Genomic DNA, 24,615 nt, shown 5'->3' with positions numbered 1-24,615 from the left:
TGGTCCTGGGGAACTGAGGAACTGAGTTCGATTCCCGGCACAGGCAGCTCCTTGTGACTCTGGGCAAGTCACTTAACCCTCCATTGCCCCATGTAAGCCGCATTGAGCCTGCCATGAGTGGGAAAGCGCGGGGTACAAATGTAACAAAAATAATGCCCAAATGCATATGCCTCCACCACATATGTGAAAACTGCAGTGGCAACAGGTAGGCCAGGTTCAACTTGGATCCTTTCCAACCTGTATCTTTCACCTGGCCACACACAGGACAGCATATGTTAACTGCTAAAGATTGTACTGGTAGCTCTGGGGAACCAGACCAGAAGCAAAGCAGAGTGTGCTGTCTTGTTGAGAGACAGTAGTGCACACCATGACCCTACAGGAACAGGCCATGGGAGGCCATTCTTACATCTATGGACTGGTTTTGTGTTTACTTTCTCGCCTGTGTACCGAAAAGGCCCCCTCTACCTGACACCTTTAATAAATCTTAATTTTTGTTCACTTTAACTCGCTTAGTGGCTCTGTTTTATCTGGACTCCAGGCTTGCCATCGTTCACAACAGCATATTTGCAAGAGGGGCAGACTCAGGGGCAGAGCATGGGCAAGACGTAGGTGGGACTCCCTTTTAGGCACTTAAGTTACATAATACTGTAAGTTATGCACATCTCTGCCCGATTACCACCAGGTATGCCCCCGGCAGTAAAAATAAAAAATATTTCCCGTCGCGGTGGGCCGCAGTACTTTGGATTGGTGCTCGCCAACACCACAGTAGCTCTACTGCAGCATTGTACAAAGGACCCTTAATCAAATCATTAAGTTTAAGGAATATACAACAAATTTTTACTCTCTCCTAGTCAAATAAACAGAATCAAATCCGTTTCAGTTCTTCTCTCAATCGTTTCAATACCAAAATAAAAGTAAAGCTCCTTCAGTTTCAGTCATAACCTGTCCACATACAGCCTAAAGCTCATAACACCACATAAATCAATGAATATTAAATAAGTTCTGACCCAAATACTTCTTACAGACCCATCTGCCTTTTCCCTCACAGCCGTCTGTCTCTTCACCTAAACTTTTTTAAAAACTGTGCTGAGCTTATTTATTTATTAGGACTTATTTACCGCCTTTTTGAAGGAATTCACTCAAGGCGGTGTACAGTAAGAAAGTTCTCACTCTCTCACACCCGCACATAGTTCTAGAAAACTGTGTTCCAAGTGTTTAACCTGCAGCATTACATAATACACTTTCCCAAACTTTTAATACAATTTCTCAAAAATTAAAGTTATCAATAGAAATCAAACAAAATAAAACATGGAAAAGAAAATAAGATGATACCTTTTTTATTGGACATAACTTAATACATTTCTTGATTAGCTTTCGAAGGTTGCCCTTCTTCGTCAGATCGGAAATAAGCAAATGTGCTAGCTGACAGTGTATATAAGTGATAACATTCAAGCATTACTATGACAGTCTGACAGGGTGGGAGGATGGGGGTGGGTAGGAAGTATGCATGGGGACATCAAAGCATATCACTGATATTCTAACAGGGTGGGTGTGGATAGGTGAGGGGAGGGTGATCAACAGAGACATACAGCTTTATGGTTTATAATGGGCTAGGAACCCCAGATCCTTGTTAAGTCCTTTCTGTTGGGTGTTAAAATATTCAATCATTCTGACTTCAAAGGTCTTACGTTCTTGTATGGTTTTAAAGTTACCTTTGAGGATTCTCACTGTGAAGTCACTGGTGAAGTGTCCTGGTCCTGTAAAATGTTGCCCAACAGGCGTGGGAACCCTGCTGGCACCAGTATTGTTTATATGATGTCCCCATGCATACTTCCTACCCACCCCCATCCTCCCACCCTGTCAGACTGTCATAGTAATGCTTGAATGTTATCACTTATATACACTGTCAGCTAGCACATTTGCTTATTTCCGATCTGACGAAGAAGGGCAACCTTCGAAAGCTAATCAAGAAATGTATTAAGTTATGTCCAATAAAAAAGGTATCATCTTATTTTCTTTTCCATGTTTTATTTTGTTTGATTTCTATTGATAACCTTAAGAGTGGACTAACACGGCTACCACACTCCTCTACTCAAAAATTAAAATATCTCTTTATTATGAACACACATCCATTACACATTCACACTCAGAGCTGTGATATATATTCAATTTTTCACGTGCACGCTCATCTCAGCACTGCTTCCTTTTATTACATATATCATTGCAATAGCAATTTATATTGTCCCGTCAGGATCCCAGTACCAACAATATTCACTGCCAAAGTTTTTACAACACACAGTAGCACCTGCCATTATCAAATCATCACTAGCCAGTTTATCCAAACACTTTCCTGCTAGCCAACCATTCAAACCACTGTCAATCAGCTTCCCAAAACTTCTTTTCATTTCCTGATCCTTTCTCCCAATTTGCCCCAGAGCTCCAAGGAAGCTGAAGAGTCTTTAAAAATTCAGCCGCTATTTACTCACGACTGCCATGTTACTTTCTGCTTCCTCTCTTGCACAACCAGAACTCCCATGCACGAACTTTACACCCACTGCACACCAGAGGAATTCTGAAAGCCCCCCCTCTCTCTCTGACACCCCCCATTACCGATGATTAATGGGTCTAAACCTGTGGGGATAAGAAAGATTAGGAAAAAGTCATAGTCAAAGTAGAAGACTAATGTGCAGAAAATTAAAACTTCGCGCCACTGACATCTGGAAAAATTCTGTACTCAAGTGTGACTCATGCTTCTTGTTCTCTGGGCACTCCTCTCCCCAAGAACGCACCTATGCGCTAATCACATATGCACAGTCAGCATCAGGTCTTGTGTTCCTGCGGTATCCACAGCACTGACAAGTGCCATAGGAACCATAACTCCGATGCAGCTGTTACTGCCACCTTCAACCTCTTGTTCTTTGGAGTAGCCTAGTGGTTAGTGCAGTGGACTTTGATCCTGGGGAACTGAGTTAGATTCCCACTGCAGCTCCTTGTGACTCTGGGCAAGCCACTTAACCCTCCATTGCCCCTGGTACAAAATAAGTACCTGAATATATGTAAACTGCTTTGAATGTAGTTGCAAAAAATCTCAAAAAGACAGTATATCAAGTCCCATTTCCCTTCCCCCCCCCCTTTCTGTCACTCCTGCAACCATCACCTCCCAGCCTCCTGCAGCTTCTCAGAAAACTGCAGCCAGCTAGCGCTATCACCCGCAACCCCTGGACTCCTGACCTGGTCTGTACTGGAGCACTTCCGGGTCACCTCTCACCTGCATCAGGTATGTATTTTTTAATAATTATTATTTTTTACACCCTCTTACATATGTATTTCACTGTAGCTGGTGCGAGTGCTTGAAGAAAACTTCCATCCATGACTGGAGATGAGAATAATCTGTTAGCCTTCAGAAAGAAGGTACAAGCTCAGTAAGGCAGTATTTTCTAGAAGCAAAGGACTATTTTACAGAGTACATTTGTTCATTAAGTTCACAGTTTGTTCTTCTGTTGTTTACTAGAAAGAAGGAAATGTTCTGTCTCTGTGGTAATTGGCATTAAAGTATTGCTTATACACTTATTGTAATGTATTTTCCAATCCTATAGTTTGAGTTTATACAGTATCTTGCCTGTACTGTGGAACATAGGCGAATAATATGAATAAATGTGAATATTCTTTTGCTCTACTATGTTCCCCTTTCTTTCCTTGTATGCTGTAAGCCTCTTTTTGTTCCTGGTTGTAAATATTCAAGAACCTCAGGGGAAGCAGCAGCCATAGCAAATCTAGTTTCCATTGGAGACAATAAACAAATTATGAAAATATGGCTCTGCCAGGTGTTATGTTGAGGTCTGTAAAGAACAAAAATATATCCAAGCATGATTGTGAGCTCACTGTTGCCTGGCATTGTTTCCCAAGAATACAGATGCAATCTTAAAACATTTATAGGGGTTTTACAATAGTAATTTTTCTCCTCTGAGCACATCGCTGATGAAACTAAACAACTTTAATTTTGCACGAGTCCTTCATTTGCACAGAACTGTGGGTTCTCCATAAGCTCCTGGAGTCCTAAGGAGCAACTGTGGGACATAAGGAAAGGACGGCTTTGGAGGAGTGGACAATGGGGAGTAGCACAGCCTCTTTCCAAACAATCACCTCTGCAAGATATGGGCTGCTGCAGCCAGACACTCCTTCCTCCAAGCTGGACTCAGTCTCCTCTTCTTATTTCAGCCCAGCACACGGGAGAGCATCCCAGCCCAGGACCGCAGCCCAGAGAGCACAGGACAAGAAAGCACATGGGGGCAGCACTGTCCAGCAGGATCGCCTGTGGAGAGAATTCATAGAGGCTGAGCAGAGGAGCACTAAGCGCTGGTAAGTTTGTCTTTCCTCACCTTTCTGCTAATGGCATACGCATTCTTATCAGTTCCCTCGGCCATTGTTTGAGTCTTGGAAGTCCAAGCGTTTTTGGAAGTCTGAAGCAAGAAATGAATACATTGATTTGGAATCAGTGTAAGCCACCTGCACCCTGTTGGACGCGAGGGGATAGGTTGCAAACTGGCTTTGATAAATTTGAATTATTTGCACCTTGACTCACATCTCTGTATTTACTCAGGTCTTTTCATATTTATATTTAGGGGAGGGAGTCATCAAGCAGCACTATAGCACCTTCACAGGGGCATTAGGGCCTCAACATGTGTTAAAGGAATTAATGTACGCTAAATGTTAAGAAGCCCATTATATACATGCGTTATTCTGTTGGGCATACACTTATGTCCGCCATAAAGCTGGTGTAAGTGCTCATGCCTAAATGCCAGAGATACACACATAACTTACAGTATTGTATAAGTTATGTATATATGACTCCTGCCCCCACTCCACCCAGACTCTACTTATGTATACATCTACCTGAAAAATAATAACTATGGAGTGGAGGAGTAGCCTAGTGGTTACTGCTGTGGACCTTGATCTTGGGGAATTGGGTTCAATTCCCATTACAGCTCCTTGTGACTCTGGGCAAGTCACTTAACCCTCCATTGCCCCAGGTACAAATAAGTACCTGTATATACTATGTAAACTGCTTTGAATGTAGTTGCAAAAACCACAGAAAAGTGGTATATCAAGTCCCATTTCCTTTTCCCTATTTAAGATACATGCATGTTTGCACAATAACACTTTATATGCTTACTTCATCAGTTAGAGGACTGAAAATCACCACTAACCATCTAAGTTTCTGCTACATATGTACATAAGTGTTGCTATACTGGGATAGACCAAAGGCCCATCAAACCCAGTATCCTGTTTTCAACAGTGGCCAGTCCAGGTTACAAGTACCTGGCAAGATCCCAAAATAGTACAATACACTTTATGCTGCTTATCCTAGAAATAAGCAGTGGATTTTCCCCAATTCCATCTTAAAAATGCCTTATGGCATATGCTATCCAAACCTTTTTTAAATCTGCTAAGCTAACTGCTTCTACCACATTCTCTGGCAATGAATTCCACAGTTTAATTACACATTGAGTGAACTTTGTAGCTTCAATGCATGCCTCCTAGTCCTAGTATTTTTGGAAAGAGTAAACAAGTGATTTTATAGACCTCTATCATATCTCCCCTCAGCCATCTTTTCTCTAAGCTGAAGAGTCCTAGCCGCTTTAGCCTTTCCTTATAGGGAAGTCGTCCCATCTCCATTATCATTTTCATCACCCTTCTCTGTAGCTTTTCTAATTCCACTATATCTTTTTTTAGATGCGGTGAACAGAATTGTACTCAGTATTCGAGGTGCAGTCACACCATGGAGTGATACAAAGGCATTATAAACATCCTCATTTTTGTTTTGTAATCCTTTCCTAATACTTAACATTTGGTACACTGCCTTGAGTGAATTCTTTCAAAAAAGCGGTAAATAAATCCTAATAATATATAAATAAATTCTATTTCCTTTCTTAGCTGCCGCTGCACACTGAGCAGAGGGTTTCAATGTATCATCGATGATGCCTAGATCCGTTTCCTGGTCGGTGACTCCTAATGTGGAACCTTGCATTATGTAGCTATAATTCGGGTTCCTCTTTCCCACATGCATCACTTTGCACTTGCTCACATTAAACATCATCCGCCATTTAGATGCCCAGTCTCCCAGTCTCGTAAGGTCCTCTTGGAAAGTTGAAGAGAGTCCAACGCTAGCTTCAGCAAGTGCTCTTTTTATATCATTTGTGCTATCAGTAATGATCTGATAAGATCTCAGAAGGTGATTGCATGTGCCCCTTTATGTTATGGCTTAGAAAAAGGCATTGTTGTGGTTTTCTATCATTCCAGATGCCTTTCCTGAAACTCTGGCCCCAAGTAGTCGGGGGGGGGGGGGGATCAGCCTGAGCAAAAGGCTTGCATCAGCTGGCCTTTGTCTTCCACCAGCTGCCCCTTGTCTTGCAGGGACGTGAGCATGCAAAACATTTTTATTTAGAATAGGCACAATTCTATGGCGTTTTAATTGTAGCAAAGGTCTCTGAATTGTGAAGCACCAGGCACTACAGGATGGCTGACATGTATTTACGATACCATAGGCATATGTTGTCAATCTCTTTAATGCACCTGTTATTGTGTTGAGGGGCTCATAACCCTACAAAGTGAAGGAGGGGGTTGAAAGTGGAGGCACTTTGAGGAGGGAGTTCAGTGTGGCAAAGAGACAGCAAGGGTTAGAGGCAAAACAGTTTGTCAAATAGACATACTACTCTTGTTTGGCAGGGGCAAGAACAGACTGGAAGGCGGTCAGCAGGAATTTAAAATGTATGAAATCAGTATGGAAATGGGATTTTATCAAAGAAACTCAGCAGAACGGGCACAGGAATGTAGGTAGCAGATTTTGGAGGTCATCAAAGGCTGGGGTTTGGTACACCTCTCAGAATGGAAAAGGGGAGGAGTAAGAGTATCACAAGCAGAGGAGATGATATTGTTATAGGAAGAGACTGCCTTATTAACAGACTTAGATAACATAGTACATGAGAAGAGAGAGAGAGGAAACAGTGGCGGAGAAAATATTTCTTCTCTCAATGTGTAATTAAACTCTGGAATTCATTGCCAGAGAATGTGGTACAAGCAGTTAGCTTAGCGGGGTTTTAAAAAGGTTTGAATAGCTTCCTAAAAGAAAAGTCAATAAACCATTATTAAGATGGACTTGGGGGGAAATCCACTGTTTATTTCTAGAATAAACTGCATAAAATGTATTGTACTGTTTTGGGATCTTGCCAGGTACTTGTAACCTGGATTGGCCACTGTTAGAAACAGATGTTGGGCTTGATGGACCTTTGATCTGTCCTAGTATTGCAACACTTTTATGTATTTATGTACTTAAGAGTGCAAGGGTAAATAGTTTGAAGAATCCTAAATATGTAGGTGGTGATTAGTGGAGCTGTGAGATAAGGAAATTAGGGTCCCTGTTTACTAAGGTGCGTTAGTGTTTTAGCGTGCCTACACTTAGCATGCATGCTAACCATGTAGGCGTCTATAGGGATATCATAGGCATGTACATGGTTAACGCTCGTTAAAATGTTAACGTGTCTATAACGCTGCTTAGTAAACAGGGCCCTAAGTGTGTACACTGCTTAGATTTTGTGATTTGCGGTATATTAAATAAAAGTTGAACCTTGACCCTTGAGATGAACTGAGGTGGAGAAGTTTGAGAGTGAGCAATTGGAGAAGACAAGATCAAGGCAGTGGCCATGCTAATGAGCTTGAATAGCTGAAGACTGAATGAGGAGGTTAAAGCAAGAAACTTTGACACATATGAATTAGAAGGGTCATCAGCATGAATGTTAAAGTCTCCAAGAATAAGGGAAAGTGAGGATGGTTCAAGAAAAAAAACAAAGTGTCAAAGCCAGTGAAAAAGGAAGAGAGGTATTTATCAGGGGATTGATAAATGACAGCTGTCTGGAGAAGTAGTGGCATAAATAGGTGGATGGACTTCAAAAGAAGAAGAGGTATGAGACTGAGGTGGAAGAAGGGGATAGGAGCAGCCCAACACCACCATCATGGCCATCTGGAAAGGTATGGGAGAAAAGGTAATTTCTATGACAGAGGGAAGCAACTAAGACAGAGTCTTCATGGAAAAGCCAAGTCTCAATTAGAGCAAGAAGATGCAGAGCATGAGCAATAAAGAAGTAATGAATGTAGGCAGTCTAGTTGCAAACAGAGTGGACGTACCACAAAGCACATGAGAAAGAGAAGAGGGAGGAAGGAGAGGAATAGAATAAGATTGGAGAGCTTGTGGTTTGGTCTGAAGAAGTGGGGTAGGAGTTCATTTGTAGGGCCAGGACTGGGATTGATATCCTGAGCAGATGGAAGAGAAGGAGCAAAAGAGAACAGTAGGAGAGGCATGATGACAGTGATGAAGATGAGATGCACTCAGACAGAATGGTGATGGCTGAATAAAAGGAAGACAGCATTGAAGCTTGAGAGCCAATGAAAAGATAGAAGACAAAATGGATGGTGAGGTGATGAAAGTAGACAATGAGCAATATGGTCTTGAGGTATGTAGTGCTTTGAGAAGGGAAATAAGCTTGGAGAACTAGTATCAGAAAGTGTATCAGAGCCAAAGGAAATAGAAGAAGAAGGGAAGATACAAACTTGTGGAGCTCTGGGAATCAACCTGGAGAACACCAAGAGGAATTTGCAGATGGGCTGCAAAACCTCTCCAGCACTTGGTAAGTGACTGGAAGGGGCGCAGGGTAGCAGGAGTGGATGCCCAAGTGGATCAAGGTGGACCTGGGAGTCACTCCAGAGAACGCTGGGAGAAATATGCAAGATGAGCTGCAAAATCTCCCCAGCACCTAGTGAGTGGTGGAAAAGAGAACAGGGTAGTGGGAGTGGAGGCAAGAGTAGCATATTCTTGATGCAAACCACCAATGCTGAAAAGGTAGCCCTTTGATGGGGATTGAGAGCTATCTAGGGAGATTGGGAGAGGGAGACTTGGACCTTTTAGGGGGTGGAGGGTTTCAGTGGGAGAGTGGGGATTGCATTGAGGGTGGAGGCTTCATCAGAGAGGTATGGGGACTGCATCTGGGGGAGGCTCGAGGTCATGGCCAAGAGCATTGGGCCACAGCTTGGCAGCACGATGCTCTGGACTGCTAGAATAGCACTGCTTGTGAGGTGGCTCTCAAGTAGTGTTATTCATTTACAAAAGGTAGTTAGCAACCTGCAGGACTGTTATACTGCAGGTTGCTAACTACCATGGTAAATTAAGGTGTGGTAAAAGGCTACCTTTTACCACATCTTGATAACTTCCCCCATGAATGTTTTTATAATTGTTCCTGAATGTTTTTATAATTGTTCTGTCAGTTTGAAAGTGTATATATGTTGTGTAGAGCAGTAAAACAAATGCCTGCTTTAGTGAATCTTATCTTCCCTATCCCACTATAACATTTGTTGTACTTATCCCCTACCGGACTTGGCGAATGCCTTTATGGTATTATGTAAGCCACATTGAGCCTGCAAATATGTGGGAAAATGTGGGATACAAATGTAACAAATAATAAATAATAATAATAATATCTAACTCAGTGAGTCACCTTATTTACGTCACCTGTGTTAACCATATCATATGCCTTCCTGAAATCCAAGTACTTGACATCTAACACTGTGCCCTTATCAAGTTCTCTGGTCACCCAATGAAATTGATTAGATTTGATTGATAAAATCTACTTCTAATTAAAAAAAAATAGATAGATAGATAGATAGATAGATAGATAGATAGATAGATAGATAGATAGATAGATAGATTTTAAAACTCTGGATGGTCTTTACCAAGAATAGGGAAATTGTGTTAAAATGATATTTTACAGCAAAGGTGTGTGATTCTCTAAAGCAGCAAATCAGTTGGATTTTTAGGATCTGTATCTGCATAACATAGATTTGTATGCAATTAACCTCAGCTTTATGCAGATCTATCTCATGCATATTCAGCAGGAATATCCTGAAAGCCAAGCTAGTCTGTAGCCCACTGGGATTTTCATTTTTAGGAGTGATGTCCAGCTGAAAATGTTCATTATTCTTATTTTTAAACATTTATATACTGCATTCTTATTAAAACAATTAATGTGGATATCAAAGTAAAGAAATCATACAGCAAGAATATAAAATTTTTACATACAAAAGACAAATAGGACAGAGCTTGCAGCCTCTCTACCCCCGCTCTGTATATTAATAAGGGGAGAGAATGACTTCAGAAGAGTTGGATTCTTCTTTAATGTACTTTTACAAGATTAATTGCATTAGGTTGTTAAAAATAACTGACTATTGTGAATACTTTTTCATCTAGGAAAGAACACTGGAGTTTTTTGAAGGATTATGACTCACTGGTAAGATCTGAACTAAATTTATTCACTGTAGAGTTAATTTTATAAAGTGTTTTTCATGTGTAAAGCAAGTTCTACAGATGGAAAAGGGCTCTTATTAAATTGTGTTCCAAAAAAAATGCACTGATAAAGATGTCATGCACTTACATACACACCATGCATAGGTACTTCTGGGTTCAACGAGCATCAGTGACTGAGCTTGTGCTTGCTTGCATGCATTCATTGTCATGCTCTCATAACATTGCAAACATCCGCCGTCTGCCTTCACTGGAACGCGATTCCAGCTTTCCACCAGGAAGTGGCAACTAAGATCTGATGCGAATTATAATGGTTCCTGAAGAAGTGTCATTTGAAAGCTTTATAAAATTATCAACCCCTCCAGGGCAGGATTTTCTTTGATGCGTGTTTCGGGTACAGTTACTTAATTGCGTTACACGCTATTCAGTGGTGTGCTGGAGCAGGCTCTCACAGGCTCTTGAGAGCCGTTTGTTAAGTTTTTAAGAATTTTGGGAGCCGGTTCTCCATGGCTACTTTAACACATGGATCCCAAAATGTGGGCTTGGGCCCCTCCTGAATTCTCTTTTACTTTGCTGGCAAGAGAGAGCCCCCTTTTAACAATTTACCAGCACACCCCTGACACTATTAGACCATTATGTCATTTTCTGGGATTGACTCCTGAGGCAGACCTTACAGCCAAAACATGGCTTGTGTTGAGTCACTGATACCTATCAATAACTTCTATACCACACTATTGTTTTGGGACTTTTTTTGTCACATAAGTACATAAGTAATGCCACACTGGGAAAAGACCAAGGGTCCATCGAGCCCAGCATCCTGTCCACGACAGTGGCCAATCCAGGCCAAGGGCACCTGGCAAGCTTCCCAAACGTACAAACATTCTATACATGTTATTCCTGGAATTGTGGATTTTTCCCAAGTCCATTTAGTAGTGGTTTATGGACTTGTTCTTTCCCTTTTTTAAACTCTGTTAAGCTAACCGCCTTCACCACGTTCTCCGGCAATGAATTCCAGAGTTTAATTATGCGTTGGGTGAAGAAAACTTTTCTCCGATTTGTTTTAAATTTACTACGCTGTAGTTTCATCGCATGCCCCCTAGTCCTAGTATTTTTGGAAAGCGTGAACAAACGTTTCACATCCACCTGTTCCACTCCACTCATTATTTTATATACCCCTATCATGTCTCCCCTCAGCCGTCTCTTCTTCAAGCTGAAAAGCCCTAGCCTCCTTAGTCTTTCTTCATAGGGAAGTCGTCCCATCCCCGCTATCATTTTAGTTGCCCTTCGCTGCACCTTTTCCAATTCTACTATATCTTTCTTGAGATGCGGCGACCAGAATTGAACACAATACTCAAGGTGCGGTCGCACCATGGAGCGATACAATGGCATTATAACATCCTCACACCTGTTTTCCATACCTTTCCTAATAATACCCAACATTCTATTCGCTTTCCTAGCAGCAGCAGCACACTGAGCAGAAGGTTTCAGTGTAGTATCGACACCCAGATCCCTTTCTTGGTCTGTAACTCCTAACGTGGAACCTGCATGCATCACCTTGCACTTGCTCACATTAAATGCCATCTGCCATTTAGCCGCCCAGTCTCCCAGTCTCGTAAGGTCCTTCTGTAATTTTTCACAATCCTGTCGCGAGTTAACGACTTTGAATAACTTTGTGTCATCAGCAAATTTAATTACCTCGCTAGTTACTCCCATCTCTAAGTCATTTATAAATATGTTAAAAAGCAGCGGTCCTAGCACAGACCCCTGAGGAACCCCACTAACTACCCTTCTCCATTGTGAATACTGCCCATTTAACCCCACTCTCCTATCCTTCAACCAGTTTTTAATCCACAATAGGACATTTCCTCCTATCCCATGACCCTCCAATTTCCTCTGTAGCCTTTCATGGGGTACCTTGTCAAATGCCTTTTGAAAATCCAGATACACGATATCAACCGGCTCCCCTTTGTCCACATGTTTGTTTACTCCTTCAAAGAATTGAAGTAAATTGGTCAGGCAAGATTTCCCCACACAAAAGCCGTGCTGACTTGGTCTCAGTAATCCATGTCCTTGGATGTGCTCTGTAATTTTGTTTTTGATAATAGCCTCTACTATTTTCCCCGGCACCGACGTCAGACTCACCGGTCTATAATTTCCCAGATTTCCCCTGGAACCTTTTTTAAAAATGGGCGTTACATTGGCCACCCTCCAATCTTCCGGTACCACGCTCGATTTTAAGGATAAATTGCATATCACTAACAGTAGCTCCGCAAGCTTATTTTTCAGTTCTATCAGTACTCCAGAATGAATACCATCCGGTCCAGGAGATTTGCTACTCTTCATTTTGCTGAACTGCCCCATTACGTCCTCCAGGTTTACCGTGAAGTCAGTAAGTTTCTCCGACTCATCCGCTTGAAATACCATTTCCGACACCGGTATCCCACCCAAATCTTCCTTGGTGAAGACCGAAGCAAAGAATTCATTCAATCTCTCCACTACATCTTTATCTTCCTTGATCGCCCCTTTTACCGCCTTTGCTGTTTGTGTGTTGCTATTGTTCTTATTCATACAGTGTGGACATATTATACAGGGGTGTGACTTTATTGATTCTCTACACACTTGGTTTTGATATTGGGACTTATATCATTTTATTATTATTTTATCACTTAATGGAGTGTATATGTTAGTGATTTATCTGGGATGTTTGTGATGTAATGAGAGCATGACAATAAATGTCTGCAAACTAGAGAGTTGCAAGGTGATAGAAATTCCATAAACCCCGCCCATCCCCAGTGGAATCTAACCCATACCCATCTGTACCTGCTAAGATCTATTTCATCCCCACAATTAATCTTCTCCATCCCCACCTGTACCCTCAGGAGTTAGTTCTATTATTTATTTGCTTTCAGCCCTCTGTTTCCTCCCAACCCCAACGGCCTCCCATGGGTTTTTGGATGGTATTCACTATTTGACCAATAAGTGTTCCAAGCCTCATTCTGGTGCTCGAGCTGCCTCTCTCCGTATATTCCAAGTCTCATTCTGGAGTCACCAGAGATTTTGACTACACTTCTTCAGGACTCCCACGGGAACCTCTTCCTCCCCACGGGAATACTGTGGAAAGGAGAGACAGAGTGATTTCCCCCCCCCCCCCCCTTCTAATTTCTGGCATTCTAGGCAACCATCTAGTTCAACTAAATGATGAAACTGATCCTGGAGGGGTCGGTAATTTTATAAAGCTTTTTCAATGTATAATTGTGTGACCCCCACATACTCTAAAAGGTACACACAGGGAAGCTGCACACCTACATTTACACAATCTGGGCTTAGGTTTCTCCCAGAGCATAACTTGAGTGAAGAGAAAGCAGCTCCATGCAGAACCTAGTGGGACAAAGAGGGGGGGGAGGGAGTCAGAGTGGGGTGGGAAACAGCAACAGCTGCAGTGATTTTTCCCCACTGGTGCAGGATCTATTACTGCTACCCCACAAATTCTGATGCATTAGGTGAAGTCTATATAGACTCAATTCTATAAATCAAAAAAGTTGTATTAAGTGCTGTTCTATAAACGGTTGGGCGCCATTTATAGAATAATGCTTAGTGCCGGTATCCACGCCCAACTTTAGGCAAGAGGTTTTACACCAACTGAACCTTGGTGTAAATCCCTGCACCTAAATTACGCATGAATCCCCTGAATTCTATAACACTGAGCACAAATCCTAGAAAGACCCCAGACCTGCCCATGCCCCCCCCCCCCCCCATGGCCACGTCCCTTTCTCAGATCCATGTGGAAAAATTTACACACACACCTTTATAGTATAGCAGCTATAAAGATGCGTGTGTAAATTCCAATTATCACCAACAATTGATTGTTCGTGCCTGATTATTGGTGGTAATTGGCTCATTAAGCAATTAAATTGCATGCATAATTTTGGGTATGCCCAAATATGTGTGCACAATTTTGAGCACTATATATAAAATTAGGGTGCATATGTCTACCTCCCCTCCTCTCCCCCCCCCCCCCCCCCCCCCCACAGCACAGTGGTGGCAGTTAGATGAGGCAGGCGCATGTTGTAAGTATAATGGTGGTCACCGGAAGGTGGAAACAAGTGGGCTGTGCAGTATACCCAGATGATGGAAGATAGTCATAACTGAGCCCATACAGCAGAAATAAGGGGATTGATAGAAAGCTGACAGATAGGCTAAAGGGAGAGAAGGACTGTTTGGTAGATGATAGTAAAACTTGGTAATAGGGTAGAAATCTCTGATGGTGTGGATAACATGAGGAGGGATCTAGCAAAGCCTGAAGCATGGTCTAAGATTTAATGCTAAAAAAAAATGCAGGCTCATGTATTTGGGCTGCAAAACCCTGAGAGAGTGGTACAATATAGGGACTTGGGAGTAATTATATCTGATGATCTTAAGATGGCCAAACAGGTAGAAAAGGCTATGGCAAAATCCAGGATGCTTGGGTGCACAGAGAGAGGAATGGCCAGCAGGAAAAAGGAGGGGAGATATGATTGAGGTCTACAAAATTCTGAGTGGTGTAGAATGAGTAGAAATAAATCAAATTTTTTACTTATTCCAAAAGTACAAAGACTAAGGGACACTCGAGGAAGTTACATGGAAATACTTTCTAAACAAATAGGAGGAAATATTTTTTCACTCAATGAATAATTAAGCTCTGGAACTCTTTGCCGGAGGATGTGGTAACAGCGGTTAATGTATCTGGGTTTGAAAAAGGTTTGGACAGATTCCTGGAGGAAAAGTCCATAGTCTGCTATTGAGACAGTCATGGGAAGCAACTGCTTGCCCTGGGACAAACCCTTGGCCTGGCTTCCAAGGTGGTCATTCTGGCCTCCTAGTTCTAATACTTTACTTGTTCACACCAATCAGAATTTTACAAATCTCTGTCATACTTCCTCGTAATTACCACTTCAAGCTGAAGAGCTCTACTCTATTTATCCTTTCCCTACAAGGGAGCCATTCCATTCCTTTTATCAGTTTCATTGCCTGTCTCTCTATCATTTTTGCCTCTGTCATAGGCAGGGCAATGGTGCAGGCTGCCAACTTTTTACCCTACAGGGTATCAGCAACTAGGAGGTACAGAGAAAGAGGGGTATTTCTTTTTTATGTGTTCTGCTGTCCATGGTTTGTGCTTTATGATTAATGAAATTCCTCACCCCCCCCCCCCCCCCCCGTCTCTCCTTTCGCTTTCCTCTTTTCTATTTGACTATAATGATATTTACTTTGTAAACCACCCTGAAGGCCTTACCGTAGGACGGTATATCAAACTGATAATAAACTTGACAAATCAGCAACTGACAATATTCTGTTTTTATTGTCATTCTTAGAAAGCTTTTTCTTCAAGTTCATTAGTAAGATGTACATTTATTTTTTATTTTCTTGCAGGGCAATGAAAAGGAAGAGCAGCCATTACCAGAGTATGTATCGGTGTTTTCAGACAATATTCCCAATACCACAAATCAAAATATTGGCAGTAGACTTAACACAAACATTGGGAAAACTCTCGTTCAAATGGATTACTTCCTTACCAAGAGACACCAGAAGAGGAGACTTGGGGATGAGCTCTCGTCCTTCTAGGAACTTTAAAAAATGTCCATTCCAGCATGGTACTATAGATTCAATGAATGGGTAGAGTTTATCACCATCAAGGTTTTTGAAAAAAAAAAAAACACCTATGGTAACATTGGATAATTCATGGGACACTATTGTAGCACTAGGAACAGTTTTTGCAACTCAAACAAGCGGTTTATCCCATTAAATTCAAGAGGTTGAAGAGTGAGTCTCAAAACTGGAAGGTCAGATGAAGCTCATTCAAGTTCTGGCTGGGAAGTTCAAGAAGTTGGAAACTAATCTGCATTGCTTGATTAATGATAATGAGGTGGAACACCTAGAAAATGTAGCTCCTTAATGGACTTTAAGATTTATTCATTTCCCTAAAACTTGTTACTACTATCCCTATGGACTTATTTTGTTTTATATATATACTAGTAAAAAAGGCCCATTTCTGGCACAAATCAAATGGGCGCTAGCAAGGTTTTCCATGGAGTGTGTATGTTTGAGTGTCTGTCTGTGAGAGTGACTGTGTGTGAGAGAGAGAGAGTGAATGTGCAAGTGTGTGTGTGTGACAGAGTGAGAGTGGATGCGTGTGTGTCTTTGAGAGTGTGTGTATGTGAGAATGAGTGTATGCGAGTGCGTATGTGACACAGTGAGTGTCCTCCCCTCTCAGGTCTCAGGACCCCTCCCCTGTGGTCTGAGGACCCCCTTCCCCCCCTCTGGTCTCAGCCCCCCCCAGGTCTCAGTGTGTGTGTGTGAGATACACAGTGGTGTGTGTGTGTGTGTGTGTGTGTGTGTGTGTGTGTGTGAGACAGTGTATGGGCACTCCCTTGCACATCAATTCCCCCCTTTCCCATCTCAACCTCAGTGCATCATCCTTTTCCTTGTACCTCCCCATCCTGTCTTCCATTATCTCATTACCTGCTCACCCTTTTCACTCAATGTCCAAGTCTCCATCTCCATCCTCCCAATCAATCACTGCTGTTCCCCGAATCCCCAATCTGCTTTTCCATTCTTTCTTTTCTCTGTCCCCATCCCGGGCTCCAGAGACAGTGTGTGTGAGTTTTCTTTTTGTGGGTTACCTTTTTTGGCGCTGCCGTTCAGAAGCGGCTCCTGGTCTTCTTTTTTTCCGCTGCTGTGTCTCCGCTACTGTTCAGCTGTCCAAGAGTAATGTTGATTGGTCCGTCATGCGTCTTACGTTTTGTTCCGTCGTCTAGCAACGTTTCGGCGATGGCAGTCCTTCGTTATTTCTTGCAGGTCGTTCTCATGGGTGCGCGATGCATCTGGCATCACGTTTCGTCGAGCGTTGCAATTTGCTGAGTGTCAGTGCTCTGCCCTCGACGTCATCATGTTGTGACGCGAGGGCAGGGCAGACACTCATGGAGAAAAAGCGATCTACACAACTACACATTTAGAACGTTTGAACTTTTGGAGGCTTCATTAGAACGTTGGAGGTGCATTTTATATAGAGATATATATATATATAGATGATTGATGTTTTGAGAATTCCTCAGCCGGCTTTCCCTCTAATAGCTCGGGCTTATCTCCCACCCTTCAGATTTCTTCTGCTTTAAATGATTTTGTTAATTTGACCATGCAGCTTGAATGGGATGCAGAAAAGCCTAATCTAACAACTTTATGGTGAACTTTATTTTGGATCCTGATAAGAACTTGGTGTTTCACTTATTTCAATGACATTGTGATGATTTGTTCTTTAATTGTAAGATTGGAGCCTATCCAGATATGGCCAAGTAGAGTCAGTTCTTATGTATAAGAAGGTGACTATTAAAAGCTAGGAGACTTGTTCTCATTTCATTTAAATTAATTTAATTTAATTTGAAATGGTAGTAATTAAGTTGGGCTTTTACTGCACTTTAGCTTAATATGGGCATGACTGACCTGTGGTATCTCAGTACTATCTCAGGTTAGTCATCCCACAGTACATGAATAGGCAGCTTGTGATGAACCTCACAAGCTGTGCTATTCATACTGCCTGCAAGCATTGAGCCATTAGCTGCAAGCATTGAGCCATTAAGCTGTGGCCTGATACTCCCAGTCTGCATCTTACAGGGGCAAGGTAAATTAATGTAAATCACCCCCCCAAAGAGCGCCTTTCATTACCCATCCAAAGAGCTCCCCCCATCATCACCCCCATTCTAAAAAATATCCCCCCCTATTTCAATAAATATCCCCCCTTCTCTGGGGTCTATGGGATATAGGGTAGGAGTGAGCCCCAGTCATTCCTGCCTCTGCTGGTGTCAGGTTCAAAAAGGCCCTTATACAGCAGCTTCACCCCAAATAATGATCACCAGCAACTTGAGACAGCAGCAACTGGGGATCACTCCTGCCCCATACCTCCTAGACCCCAGCGCTTTCTAAAGGTAGGCCCAGGAGGCTTATGAGAAAGTGTAATGTCTTCTTTTTTGGAAAAGAGGGCTCTTCAAGGGGTGATGATGGTGAGGAGGTTCTTCAAGAGATGAAGAGGAGGGGACATCAGTGGAAGGGAAGGGGGGGATCCTTAAACTCCCTGGCTCATTTAAGATGCAGCTCTGAAGCATCAGGCTGAGGCTTAGTGGCCCGATGCTGTCAACCATGAAAAATAATGCCAACTTTTAGCTGGTATTATTTTTCCTGGATGAGTGTGGCTTGCAGTGTTCACTGCAAGCTGTGTTATTTGATTTACCTAGTAATGAAATGTTTTGCATACATTTGCATTGCATTACTATGAATCCCATGGTGACTATTATGAATGTGTGTTACAAAAATATAACACATATTATTGCCATTTAATGCATATTAAGAGGAAAATATTGTATGTTATGGCAGTAATGCACTTTAATAATGACCCTCCTTAACTTGATATTTATAGTCCGCTCGTTACCCACATAGGAGACCTTCCCATGTACATGTTTAGTTATCAGTCAGTGAAATATATTTTTTATGAACTGTCACAGCTAGCTGCCTTTCTAAGTACTAAAGTGGTTATTAAGTCTGTAGAAGCATCATCTTTCTTTGTGGATACAATCCATTGGTTAAATGGGGAACATAATTTTCCTGAGTGCATCTTTGGGTCCTTTTTCCTAATTGCATACTTATTCCAGTCCAGGTGCTTTATTTTATAATGAATGTTGTTATATTGTTTCCTTTTTTTGTACTTTTTTTCCTTTTCCTTTCTGATGTCGTGAACAAGATATTTCTTATTGGTTTGTATGGTAAAATTTAATAAAAAATAAATTTTTTTAATGCCTGTTCCAATGAGTGTTTTACATTTCTACTTAGTGAACTGATGCTGAGATCATAACAATCAAACAGTGAAATGCCCCATTATTAACCTGTTTACCAAGACAAGGGAGAGTGGAGCTCATGCATTTTCTCAGTAGTTGAATACTTTTAGGAAAACCCTGTATTATTGCTGTGTAAAGAACATTCATAAGATTGTAGATGTAATGCCCCTTTACTGAACTCTCCTGGATTTGGAGCCAAACCTGGCTGGAGCCTCCTGAAGACAGTCTCCATTGGTCCCTTACTCACTTGGTGCTCGGTACCTCCACCTGGTGATGAAAAGTGTTAGTGGATGGGATTATCCTCTTCTCCCCCCCAGGAAAAAAAAAAAAGAACTGCTGTGAAGAGGGCTGGCTAATAAATTAAACAGGTTTTATTTAACTATTGACACAGATCTATATATTCAGCTTTTACATACAAACACCGATAGTAACATAGTAACATAGTAGATGACGGCAGAAAAAGACCTGCATGGTCCATCCAGTCTGCCCAAGAAATGTGCCACCCTTCTGTGTATACCCCACCCCGATCTGCACTTGTCTTTTTCAGGGCACAGACAGTACAAGTCTGCCCGGCACTATCCCCGCCTCCCAACCACCAGCCCCGCCTCCCACTACCGGCTCTGTTATCCAATCTCAGCTAAGCTCCTGAGGATCCATTTCTTCTGAACAGGATTCCATGTTTATCCCATGCATGTTTGAATTCCATTACCGTTTTCATCTCCACCACCTCCCGCAGGAGGGCATTCCAAGCATCCACCACTCTCTCCGTGAAAAAATACTTCCTGACATTTTTCTTGAGTCTGCCCCCCTTCAATCTCATTTCATGTCCTAGTCTTGGCACTTAACTTCTTAAACCAAAAGCGCTCTAGTATTAACAGTTAGCCTTTGACTCAAGTATTCAGAATCAGTGACTTAGTCCTTTACACACTGTTCAGACCCTGTCAGTCTTGCTTGCCAAGGTAGTAGCTCTAAGCTCTTCCCTGCTGCTTAGTCAAATCAGTGTATGAGTATGGCTGTGTGGCTTAGGTCTCTCCTCTCCCAGTCCCCTCAGATATTATCCCTCCAGCAGGAGACTTCTTGGGCTGGCAGCTACTATGCTACATCCCAGGCTGGCTAAGCCTGTCCCTGCTGTGGCTTCCTGGAGGCTTTTCCTGGGCTCTGGGGACTGGCTGACCTCCTCTGCTGGGCATCTAGGGCTAGCCACACCTAGGGAACCTTCACCCTTGGTGGGCCCCTACTGCCAATGGCACTCCAGAGGCCTTAACCCTAGCTTGGCCCCTGGTGCTAATTGCACCCCAGAGGCCTTGTCCCTCGCTGGTCCTCTTTTCAAGAGGAGCCTCTGGGTTTTTTTCCCTGCTGGGGTTCAGGATTATCAACCCTTAACAGGGCTCTGCAACTGCCAGTTTCAGGGTTCCCCACTAGAGGGCTACCTCTGCTCTTCTATGCCCCCCATAGATTATTTTCTTCTGCCCTGAGCTACTCTACTCCCAAGGATTTCTGCTCTCTGTGTCTTTGTCAAGGATCTGTAATCACCAGTTTTCCCACTAGAGAGCAATCTCCACACCCAGCCAGAACCACTCAGCACAAGTCAAGCTTGTTTTCAAACTTTTTTTCTCAAATCCTCTTCAATATTCATGCCATCAGTCACCCTCCCCCATGAACTCATGGGGAGCAGATTTTCATTTCCCTCAGTTTGATTCAGCTCTCTTCATACAGTGTGTAGGCATAGTCAGTCCCACAAGCTTTATTCATTTCAGTGGAAATGCTCCCACCAACCTGTCTGCTTGCCCTCATTTGCATGCAGGAAAAAGCCAGGGTTGCCATATAAAAAAAAAAAATTCCCACACAAAACCGCTCAAAACCCGCCCAAAAACCGCACACACCCCACCCCCGACGTCATCACCCCACCCCCGCCGTCATCAGCCCCGCCCCTTCCGTCATCACCCCCGCCCCCGCCGTCATCAGCCCCGCCCCCACTGTCATCGCCCCGCCCAATACGTCAACAAACCCCGCCCAAAATGTCACAAACCCCGCCTCTGTCGCCATTAGCCCAACCCCCCGCTGGCCGAAAAACCACCCAAAACCCGCACCGAAAAAAGAAAACCAGCCCAAAAAACCACAACCCGCCGCGGGCAAAAGTTTCCCACGGTGGGTTGCGGAAAACCGCCCAATTGGGCGGGAAAACCGCCCATCTGGCAACCCTGGAAAAAGCTGAAGGACCCATCCCCCCTCCTGCAAAATGTAACAAAGTTCAATCAGCTACCTTCCTATGTAGCTCTACTAAGGCAAGCAAACTAACAGTTCACCTTCGAAAGAATAAATCTGTTTGTGTTTTTTAAAGCACTTTAGCAGGAGGTATGCATGGGGACATCAAAGCATATCATTGATATTCTAACAGGATGGGTGTGGATAGGTGAGGGGTGGGGTGATCAACAGAGACATACAGCTTCATGGTTTATAATGGGCTAGGAACCCTAGATCCTTGTTAAGTCCTTTCTGTTGGGTGTTAAAATATTCAATCATCCTGACTTCAAAGACCCCACCCCTCACCTATCCACACCCATCCTGTTAGAATATCAATGATATGCTTTGATGTCCCCATGCATACCTCCTACCCACCCCCATCCTCCCACCCTGTCAGACTGTCATAGTAATGCTTGAATGTTTTCACTTATATACACTGTCAGCTAGCACATTTGCTTATTTCCGATCTGACGAAGAAGGGCAACCTTCGAAAGCTAATCAAGAAATGTATTAAGTTATGTCCAATAAAAAAGGTATCATCTTATTTTCTTTTCCATGTTTTATTTTGTTTGATTTCTATTGATAACAGCAATAATGAAAAAAGGAGATAAGGAGGGCTAAGAAGGACTTTGAAAAAAAGTTAGTGTTAGAAGCAAAAACACGTGGAGGGGCATAATTGAACGAAAACGTCTATCTCCATGGGCGTTTATCTCTGAGAACTGGTCCGTGAAGGGGCGGACCGAACCGTATTTTCGGAAAAAATAGACGTCCATGTTTTATTCGACAATTTGTGAGCTGGGCGTTTTTGTTTTTCAGCGATAATGGAAAATGAAAGCGCCCAGCTCAAAAACGAATAAATCCAAGGCATTTGTTCGTGGGAGGGGCCAGGATTCGTAGTGCACTGGTCCCCCTCACTTGCCAGGACACCAACTGGGCACCCTAGGGGGCACTTTTACAAAAACAAAAAAAAGGTAAAAGAGCTCCCAGGTGCATAGCACCCTTCCCTTGTGTGTTGAGCCCCCCAAATCCCCCTCAAAACCCACTGCCCACAAGTCTACACCATTACTATAGCCCTAAGGGGTGAAGGGGGGCACCTACGTGTGGGTACAGTGGGTTTGGGGGGGTTGGACGACTAAGCATTAAGCAGCACAATTGTAACAGGTAGGGGGGGGATGGGCCTGGGTCCACCTGCCTGAAGTCCACTGCACCCCCTAACAACTGCTCCAGGGACCTGCATACTGCTGCCAGGGAGGTGGGTATGACATTTGAGGGTGAAAATAAAAAGTTGTGAAACATCATTTTTTGTGGTGGGAGGGGGTTAGTGACCACTGGGGGAGTCAGGGGAGGTCATCCCCTATTCCCTCTGGTGGTAATCTGGTCATTTAGCGTGCGTCGTCGGGGCCTCTTCTCAGGCACATCCCGCCTACTCTGCAACTTCCTGCGTCCCACCTTTGTGGAAAACAGGAAGTTGCAGAGTAGGCTGGACGCGCCTGAGAAGAGGCTCCGATGACGCACGCTAGCAGAAGGCTGGCTATGGGAATCACCGGTGCTGGAGGGAGAACGGCGCTTCAGGTCAGTAAAAATGACCAGAACTGACCATGTGCAGGGGGCTGTCGCAGGGGGGGGGGGTAGCGAATGGAGAGGAAATGCGGCGGCAGCGGTGGTGGCGGCGGGCAGGCAGGGGGGTGGTAGCGGGTGAAGAGGAAATGCAAGGCCTGTGCCCACCCACTCCACCTCCAGGCCCATCTAAAAATTAAACTCTGGCTACGCTACTGGTATGCTGCACAAGTTGGCATGTTTGAAATTATAAGTGAGATTAATTAAAAATGCTACCAACAACAATAAAGAATGACAAAGTAGATGCAGCAGCTGATAGGTTTGCTTGCTTTGTTTTGAGTGAACAGGGATGACAGCTGCGCTGTGCAGGGAAAACTTAGATTGAAGTAATTGGTTTCAGCGTTCTGACGGCACTTCATCTCCTGTCTATTAAACCTCCTTGGCTGGAACCTAGCCCGCCCGGTCCGGCCCGGGGGTGTGATCGACGTGCGCGTGGCAATGCATCTAGTCGCGAGCATTGAATGACAACGCTCAATGACGTAGCTCAATCTGTCTGGAGCTGCAGGACTGGAAGAGGGGGACGCGTTGTAGTTCTGTCGTGCGGTTACCGAGCTTCAGCAGCGATGGAGTCCGAGCTTTTGCTCTTTGCTAACTGGAGTACCTTGCTAGTGTGCATGGTTCTCAAATTCCCGCAGATAATCGCCATCATGGCTGCTAAGTCTGCTCAGGGCGTGAGCCTGAAAAGTTTACTGCTAGAGCTCGCCGGGTAAGAAGAGACTGGTCAGATGGCAGTGGCTCGGTAAAATAGGAATGAAGAGACTGCAGTGAAGATGGATTGTAGAGATATATACCGGTAGTTTGTTTTTTGTTTTTTTCAAGGGAGTATTCACTACGTCTGCTGTAAATACAAGTTCAACTCCCTTCATTTTCAAAAAATGACTTAACAGAGGCGCCTGGGCGGCTGCTCTTTCATTACATTGCAGGCTGTAAAATACTGTTGTGTTAGCCACGGCTCCCGAAAGTTCATTTAAATCATCTGGTGCTTATAGATACTTAAAAAAAATACTTTACATAAAAAAAATTGTTGTTATTATTATTTTTAAATTTTTTTATTGAGGTTTTCAATAATACAGCAAACAAAAGGGAGAGGAACCCCCCCCCCCCCCCCCCACACACACACACACACACACAACTTATACTATACAATACAATTAGACAGCTGATGACAGAAAGAGGTCGAGAGTTTTCCATTTCCATGTTGTTTAAAATTATATACGGATTATATAAACGGAGATTTCTGGAATACTCCAGTGGCAGTGCTTTTAAGCTTTACAAAAAAATAGAAGGAGAGTTAGTGTGTTTGCTTGCACACATCTGTGACACAGAAGCACCTTTTGTGTTAACTGCGCCCTAGTTACTGATGTCCTGTGTTATGGGGTAAAAGTCAGGTGGCCTATAGCTCTACTATCGCATCTGTAGTCCAGTGCTGATGCCGTTTTTGGTAGTAGAGTGGAGGAGTTGCTTAATGGTTAGTGCAATGGCATGAGAACCACTGAACCGAGTTCAGTTCCCACTTCTGCCCCTTGTGACTCTGAGCAAGTCGCGTAA

The 24,615-nt window shown here is 43.3% G+C and overlaps 2 protein-coding genes across 5 annotated transcripts in view; both read left to right on the top strand.

Moving 5' to 3' along the window:
- The window catches only part of C3H2orf50 (chromosome 3 C2orf50 homolog), a 31,915-nt gene extending 15,717 nt beyond the window's left edge, over positions 1–16,198 (top strand). The window contains exons 2-4 of one of the 2 annotated variants that reach the window (XM_030195597.1): positions 4,219–4,359; positions 10,295–10,334; positions 15,755–16,198. In XM_030195597.1, coding sequence (XP_030051457.1) covers positions 4,219–4,359; positions 10,295–10,334; positions 15,755–15,946 — 373 coding nt within the window. In that variant the 3' untranslated portion in view covers positions 15,947–16,198. Of the gene's footprint in view, positions 1–4,108; positions 4,360–10,294; positions 10,335–15,754 lie in introns of those variants that run through there. The other variant, XM_030195596.1, reaches the window with a different exon arrangement.
- Positions 16,199–23,496: 7,298 nt separating this feature from the next.
- The window catches only part of SLC66A3 (solute carrier family 66 member 3), a 42,783-nt gene continuing 41,664 nt past the window's right edge, over positions 23,497–24,615 (top strand). For 2 of the 3 annotated variants that reach the window (XR_003941649.1, XM_030198859.1), the window contains exon 1: positions 23,497–23,773. Coding sequence is in view for 2 of the 3 variants with exons in the window: in XM_030198859.1 (XP_030054719.1) it covers positions 23,529–23,773 (245 nt within the window). In the remaining variant the exon portion in view is untranslated. Of the gene's footprint in view, positions 23,861–24,615 lie in introns of all 3 variants that reach the window. The other variant, XM_030198860.1, reaches the window with a different exon arrangement.

Source organism: Microcaecilia unicolor, chromosome 3 (genome assembly GCF_901765095.1).
Source record: "Microcaecilia unicolor chromosome 3, aMicUni1.1, whole genome shotgun sequence".
Lineage (NCBI taxonomy): Eukaryota > Metazoa > Chordata > Amphibia > Gymnophiona > Siphonopidae > Microcaecilia > Microcaecilia unicolor.
Note: the sequence above shows the minus strand (reverse complement) of the source record. Positions and strands in the feature narration are given on the sequence as shown.